The sequence below is a fragment of the Trachymyrmex septentrionalis genome, unplaced genomic scaffold (assembly GCF_001594115.1).
Source record: "Trachymyrmex septentrionalis isolate Tsep2-gDNA-1 unplaced genomic scaffold, Tsep1.0 scaffold8, whole genome shotgun sequence".
In the NCBI taxonomy this organism is placed as follows: Eukaryota; Metazoa; Arthropoda; class Insecta; order Hymenoptera; family Formicidae; genus Trachymyrmex; species Trachymyrmex septentrionalis.
The window spans coordinates 2476915-2485318 of NW_017305987.1; the positions used below are offsets into that span (position 1 = coordinate 2476915).

At 36.6% G+C, this 8404-nt stretch overlaps 1 protein-coding gene across 2 annotated transcripts in view; it reads left to right on the top strand.

Moving 5' to 3' along the window:
- The window catches only part of LOC108754525 (protein split ends), a 19269-nt gene extending 14035 nt beyond the window's left edge, over positions 1-5234 (top strand). For both annotated transcript variants that reach the window (XM_018496908.1, XM_018496909.1), the window contains 3 exons: positions 297-503; positions 709-859; positions 2699-5234. In XM_018496908.1, the coding sequence (XP_018352410.1) occupies positions 297-503; positions 709-859; positions 2699-4539 (2199 nt within the window). In that variant the 3' untranslated portion in view covers positions 4540-5234. The remainder of the gene's footprint in view (positions 1-296; positions 504-708; positions 860-2698) is intronic.
- Positions 5235-8404: the final 3170 nt, after the last annotated feature.

Sequence of the window (8404 nt, forward strand, 5' to 3'; positions counted from 1 at the left end):
TATATATATATATATATATATAATTCCCTTTATTTTCTGGAAAACGTAACAGTTGTCAATTTATCTTTATGTGTACTAATCCATATTACTTTTATTGTATTTGACACGTACATCCTATTTGAAAGTGTTCTCCATGTAAGTAGCACCAGCTTTGTATTACGTGACTTGTCTCGAGGAATGCAAACGAGATAAAATTGCTTGAAACACTCGTCTGTTTATCGTAACTCATGCTGTCATTTTACATTAATCGATTCTTTGATGTTTGAAATGAAAGAATATTCTTATTAATTGCACAGGCTGGTATCGCCGGTGCCCTGGCTCAACTGACATTGGGCGAAGCGAGAAGCGCCGAGCAAGTAGCTTTTGAGGAGCACATGAGGAAGCAAAGCTGGGAACAAGGACAGATCGACTACATGGGTCGCGATAGTTTTGATAACATATGGAAGAAGATCTGCGAGACGCTCTCCCTCGCGCCGCAACGGGAGCAAACTCCACCTACAGAGGTAATTTAATGTTGAATAATATATTTATCTTGATGAGTATATTTAGAAATTACCGCAGTTTATGCTAGAATTGTAATAATTAAAACATCGACAGAGACACAGTTATTTTTGATCCACTAAATAGTTAGATCTAAAAAAAGTTGAATAAACAAGAATGAATACTATTTTGATAATGAATAATGCATATTACGATAAATATTTGTAGGATATCGCTACTTTGGAGACTGTTATAAAAGAGACTGCTGCCAAAGAGACTGCTGCCAAAGAGACTGCTGCAAAAGAGACTGCTGCAAAAGAGACTGTTGCAAAAGAGACTACTGATGCATCTACAAATGTCAAAGTGGATAAACCAGCCGGTATGTCTCGCTATTACAAATGAAATCGCGTTATTATATGTAAATTCGTAATAAGAACTCGTAAATATTCGAAACGTATTTATCCAAAGTAGAAGGTAACTATATATCATAAATAAAAATATTTTATTATATATTTAATGTGCTCATAATGCAAAGCCATTAACTGTTTTCCTCAAGTATATGCTTTGCGTTTTTGTTTGTTTTTGTTCCATTTAATACAGCATGCGATAATCAATTTCATAATTTCAAATTGAAAACGTTGAACGAGGAAATGATTAAAAGTCAATATGCTTATATTAAACGCGAATTTGTTACGATATGTCGAGCGAGAAGTACGAAACGATATACTCTTGTTAATGCAATTTATCTAGTTTGAGTGTTTGTGAAACAGGAACAGAGGACAGCAACTAACAGATCCTGGCACCATAGCATTGCTGCGTCTTGTATTATCGTTTTGCTTTAATGGGGTAAATATTTTATGTACTCACACACAAAACATTTGACATTATCATTTACTTTTTTATTCTATACTTCAGATGACTGAATTATATAAAATGATATTATATATACTGTAGTCTAAAACAATTATTGAATTGTTAATGTTAGATACTTTAAAAAATTTTTTATTACGCTTCTTTTGTTATTATTTACTAAATACATAAACGAAAAATTAACATTGTTTTTTTATTTTACATATTAAAAATTTTTCTAGCTTGTTTAAAAAGGATTCGTAAAAAATATTGTATTTTTAATCAATGAATTTTATACATCTTCAACATACTTTTAAAGTTATTATACGTATACTGGGTGTTTTTAAATTTGGGAACAACAAGAAAGTTCTCGAAAAAAATTAATTATAAAAATATTTGTGACTTGTCGTTTCGAATAATTTTTAAGACATAAAGGTTAAAATTAAACGGCCGTCTGTTCGTCAGTTACACGTTGACGTCGATAACACTATCATCGCATGACTCATGGTCGTTCAAACATAATCTATAATTAATAATCTATAATTGTCCAGTTTTCAATCTTTATGTCTTAAAAATTACTCAGAAACGGCAAATAATTTTTATAATTTACCTTATAATGGCAATATTTTTACAACTTATTTTTTCGAGCATTTCATTGCTGCGATATTTTGGTTTGCGAATTTCGGAACATCCTGTATAATCGATGTATATATAAAATAAAATGTATAATACGAACAAAATGTGTGAGGTACAATTCAATATGAATACTTTGACAATTATTACTTTGCTTTTATATAAATAACAAGCTTTTATGAAACATAATTCTTTACTAATTAAACATTTTGCAGAATATTGCTTCTTTAATGCGCTACTACATAATCGGCTTTCATTCATTTTGCAAACAAGTTGTCATGCATAATATTTGCGCAATATTAAGCTATATCCATTACGCTTTATATGCTTTACGTTAACGAAACGAGCACATGAGCATTATTTATATTTGACATGGATACATTTAGTCTGCTAAAATGCTCAGCAAATTATATTATTATTATTGACTGTTTATTTATGGTTTACTTGTTCATACTCGTAGCATATTTTGATATATTGAAACGGAATCGGATTTTCTCACTACCATCAATCATCGCCTATTTTGCCTAAAATCACGAAATATAACATCTGTAATACATGATCTTTTCAATATTAATCGATGATTACTTCTACTTAAATTAATAGAAAACAAAACGGTTTTTATTCACACCGTATAGAATTTTGCACGATTTCTTCTCTTAATTTTTTGTTAGAACAGTTCTTTCTGTTTGTCCATATTTACATATATATTTGTCACTTTCATTCTTTCTTCGTCCAGTTGAAGCCGACAAGGATCCAACGCAATCTCTAATATGCGAAGTTCCCAAAGAGGAAGAACTTTTGGCAGCAATTCCCGAGCAGGAAGTTTCCACGTTATCTTTTGAGAAAACGGTAGAAGCCACCGCAAAAATATTCGATAAGCCGGTACAATCCAAAGACGTTTGTGCGAAACCGACAACTGAATCAAAGGATGCAAAATTGTGCGAAATCCGTACTGAAGTGCCTTTGCCGCAGCTGCCGGCAGAACCGTTGCCCACAAGAACAACTGCAGAACCGTGCGAGCTCCCAAGTTCGCAAACGCCGCAAGAAGCGGCACCTCAAAGCGCAAGCCTTCTCCTCGAAGCAAAAGAACCGGAGCAACAAATTGATTCACAAACATCCCCCTTGATCTGCAAATTGCCTGTGCAAGAAACAACTGCGCCGGTTACGCAAATTAGTACCGAGTCAGCGCCTATTGAGGCCAAACCAGAAACCCCAGCTTCTACTCCTCAAGACGCAACGCAGTTTATAGCTCTGACTAGCATAGACAGTCCGCAGATTGCTGCAATTTCTCCTGTAGCGAGCCAAGCGCCAGTAGAAGACACCGTGAAGTGTGTAATCGAATCCGTGCCTGACGTAACACAACCTCTTACGATAGATCCGGGCGAGCAGCACGCGGAGATGCTGTTGGCGGCTTCTGAGATCTCTACTGTGAGTCCTGTGCCTATTCAGGTGGCAGAATCGGTTCTGCAGGCTGAACCTAAGGAATCTGTGTTGGGCGCAGCTGTAACCGTGAGCGATCAAGCGATTGCCTCGACGGTCACGGCTGTGCACGAGTCCAAGGATATCGCTTCTGCGCCGATTCCGACGGAGCCTGTTCAGTTAAACGGATCGGCTTGTGAAATTGAGAAACGCGACATTTCCGGTCTACCAGAAAAGACGGGTGCTTCTTCTGAGGCGATCAAGGAACCAGCGAGCGATTTGGTTGCTAGGGATCTACCATCAGAGGCAGTACCGGCTACTGAAGAAAAGATATTAATCAGCAGCAGTGTGGAGCCTTTAGGAACGACATCTGTGGAAGAATTAATGGAACAGGTTGCAAAAATAAAAGTAGCAGAAGTGAAACCTCCAGAACAGAAGCTGGAAATGGAAGTAAAACCTCCGGAGCTGATTACCAAGACGAAAGCTGTGGAAGAGAAGTCTGTGCAGCAAGTTGCGAAAGCTGAGACAACGGAAGCGATCGTGAAACAAGCGGAAACAGTCGCACAAGTTGAAATAACAAAAGTATCGTCTATTGAACAAATAGAAGCAACGGAAGCAGCAACAGCGAGATCACCGAGTGAAGTTTTGGCATCGCCAATCGCTGAACAAAATTCACCGGCAGAAAAACCCATTGAAGCGAAACCGCCAAATGTTCCATCGACGCCAACGGTGACCGAGGCATCACCACCGATCAGTCCGTCCGTGGAGAGTGCGCAGGAGATGGAGGAGGCCGCGAAGAAGAGCCTGAAGAAGTCCGATTCAGCGGACGGCGATGGGGAGGGCGCGGACAAGAAGGCGAAGAAGACGGTGAAGAAAGTGACGAAGAAACCGAAGGCAAAGCCCGAGGAGGTGGCACCCTCAACCGCGACGGATGGCGCCGCCGCGGATGGCTCGCAGAGCAAGACGAAGAAGACCGTGAAGACAACGAAGAAGATCGGCGCGAAGAACCTGGAGACCGACACAAGCATACCGGAGACCCCACCGCCACCAACGCCAACCGGCGCCGTCGGCGTCGACGCGCCAGTTCCGCCCAAGCGGAAGACGAAGAGCACAAACGCAAAAGGAACGACCGGTAAAAAGCCTGAGACGGAAGAGTAACTGGTCAGTCCAAGTCAATTACGGTCTCAAACAGTTCAGGAGTCCAACATGGAAAAAACGGTTTTGCTAAAGTATAAAGTAAAAATTTAGATAGATACAGATATGAAAATAATTTATTAGACTATCAAAATAATTATGTAGAATGTCTAAGCTGGTATTGCTTGAATATTGATTCTAAACTTTTTGCTTATTGTGCTAGAGCATTCTACATCATTATTTGACAGTCCAACAAAATTATTTTCAGATCTGTCTGTAGCTAAATTTTTAGATACTTCAGCAAAATCTATCTTTCCATGGAGAGACCGGTTAAGAGGCGAAGACCCTCCAAATATTCGCGTTGAATATCAAGAATATATATTGAGATCTTCAATCCTTTCGAGACCTCGCGTTCTTAGAAGATTAGTATTTTTGCGCATATATTCCTTTTTTACGGTTTCCTTAAAAGATTCCCTGTAAAGTGTGATTAGCGATCTCTGCTAGCCTCAAAGCGTAGTAGACGCGAAGATTGTCGCGACATAGTTTAAACACTGTCTCGAAAGGATTAAAGGACATGTTAGAAGATCACACTCGCTAGTCTGTTACGGTTTTTTCTTTTTTTTATACTTTTAATATATATATATCTCGCGAGAGTTTCTATATCGTTGAGCTTCGATACCATATTCGCCGCGGAGTATGGAGCGATACTGAGAGTTTAATCGACGACGCCACAAATGAATCATATTTATACGAGCCGCGTTACTTTACTTGTCTTTTTTGTTTCTTTTTTCTCTCTTATTTTTAATTAACGATATACTCGCTTTTTCCCTAAGGTTTGTTCCTATTTATCTTGTTAGATTCTTTACTCGTGTAATTACCATTTCCTCGAGCCAACGTTGCTCAAGAATCGCACATCCTGAAATGATGATGAGCCCGTGTTTCACCTGAGCAACGTGAGCTCGAGTGTCTTATTGCGAGCGATTATTTTATATTTGTTTATCCATTTCAACGAAAGTCTGTTAGAGCATATCACAAAAAGGAAGATGGGAATCGCTAGCTACGATTGATTTGTTGTAAAGCTACCTCGGGAAAAAAATGTTTTATATTTAATTTCATATATAATGTTTTATATATAATTATATATGATTATATATAAAATATATCCATATACATATATAATATTTTTTCTTGGGGTACGTTTTTCCAGATTTAGGCAAGAGCATATAATAGAGAAAGTATCAGTCGACTGTTATATTGTTTATGGAAAATAATTACAAAATGTGCGCAGTATACATACATTATCAAGGACTTTTTATGAACAACACAATAATTGTCGGTCGACACTTTGGCTGCTGTTGAACAGGAGACACAGATGATACACAGTAAATCATTACATCCTTGTTTCCTGCAGATATTAAACAAAGATCAAATGGTTCATCATGTTACACTGGGTGCTTTTCATTTAATGACACAAATATTTTATTTTAATTATTCGTGAATGATAAAATGATGTTTGTGTTGGTTTATGTCACTAAATGGAAAGCGCTCATTTCTGTGCATTCTTTAAGTATCTACTATTTTCCAGCAATGGAACATACGTTGTGTAACACAATAATACACAGTGCGTCGACTTGTATCTGAAACGTTGCTTTTTTATCTCATCGCTAGAGTTAGTTGTGTGCGATTGTATCGACTTGTGTCATAGATCAAAAACACAAGATCATACATTGTGTGATGCAAAGTCAGTAGACTGTATCCATGTACGTTGGTGTAAAACACCCTTTGTCTATCATGTGCTCTTGCGCTTACGCGAAACGAATACGGTGACAAGATCATATTGCAACATCTGTGCTGAGCAGCTTTTCGTACCGATGTCGTGAGATCAGCAACGAGAGAAACAGATCCATGTTTTATTTACATCATGTACACGTGTGGGAGTGTACACGACCACAATACGAAGTCATGCCATCGTGCGCACATCTGCATCGATCGATCGAGACGATGCGATGGCTGAAAGGAAGGCCCATGTGTCTTGTAGAATCAATTATTGTTATTTCATCAGGAAATGAGACAGCAATTCTAATTTATTATATTATACAACGAAAGCAATATAAGCAATACGATTAAGGCCACTGATATATTACGTGAGAAATCTGAGCGGCTCATCTTTTTTATGTACACGTATATTACATATTATATATTAAATTATATTTTTCAGTGTAGTATTTTTACTCTGTCTCGTTGATATTTAAAAAAAAAATGTTCATCACTTCCACATGTATGTACAAATAATAAATTTCTTATTCTAATTTAGATTTAAGCAGATCAAGTGGTTCTTTCTAAGTATCATGAAGTATAGTACTCTCGATCTTTTGAAAGAATCACGCAACTCGCTGCAATATACATAGTATAATGCAATTGAAAGCTTTTTAATAATCATGAAAAAAAGCCTATGCCGATTCGTTCGCAGGAAATATTAAGTTGTACTCCAAAGACGCAGTGTAAGATTTGTAACAAGACTTATTGTCAATAAAACACGTGTCGTCAGTGAAAGTTTATATTATTATTAAAAAGATAGATTATTAATGAAAAGTTATATTAATATGTACACGCATAACAGCATCAATTTAATTTTCTTGTACACATAAAAGACGAAAGAAAGGCGCAACTAAACAGACGGATGTTTAATTTTTAAAAAATCTGGGAATTTGTATGGTTATTTATTATAAAATTTGAAAAGAAAAAAAGACGATGCCTTGGTAAAAATTTTTTACATAATTTTTCAAAATTTGTATGTAAAGAATTTTTAAATAATTTTTCGCGACGCGCGAATTTGTGTCCCTTTATAACTTTTTATAAAATACGACGGGACACAAATTCGCGCGTCGCGAAAAATTGTCGAGGGCACTGTCATTGCGATTCGCGACCTTTTACCGTTTATGTGCAATACGATTATTCCTTCGTTTCGCGTAGCGGAGAACGAGAGCGAAAGGAAAACGCGAAGTACACTACTGACTACAGTATATTATGTATATACATGAACAAAAAACCATCACGTTCTTCCGCGATTGGAACGACGACTAAGTGAGAAATTGATCTCTCGCGGACGTTGCAAGACTTTAAAACTTTCTATTTTTCGATAATTTCACATGTATTTATCAATCGCTACGCAAATACCGACTATGATAATAATTGAGCTGATATGATACTGTGGTACCTATTCCATTGCCCATTAGTCCATGGTTTCCTTCCACCATGGTTTTCTCCACCATGGTGAATAATGGGAGTGACTGATTTTTCTTCTTTCCATCATGATGGCGTCCATGACAACCGTTAAGTAAACGTGTTAGCACGTCTTGCGAGATGTTGAATGCATTTCGTGTAGACTAGACAATCATAAAAATTTTTGAACAGCAAAAATATTGCGTTATGCTGATTGCAACCATGTTTTTGCAAAAATGTAGTCAACATTACTGATTGAATAATAAGCACTATATATAGCATTATATATAGTGCTTATGAGCGCTTGCTGTCCAATGGCTCCTGTTAACTGTACTCTGATATCAAACTGCTGTTTTCAACATAGTAAGTCTGGTAAGTTCTATGAACTTGAATTAAACAATACTATTTTATTAATACTTATTAATACTTATTAATACTTATTTTAATAATTATACTATTTTAGTTTATAATGGCTTTATTCCCCCATATTCACTGCTAGTGCTGATCTACAGCACAGATGCTCTGTACTATAGATTTTCAGTATTAGCAGTGAATATCGCAATACAAGCAATTTTACTATTATTATTTAATATTAAATACAAGTATTTACAAGTTTCTAAACTCAAGTCAGTAAGTTAATCAGTATCCTGTTAATCTTATTGATTGA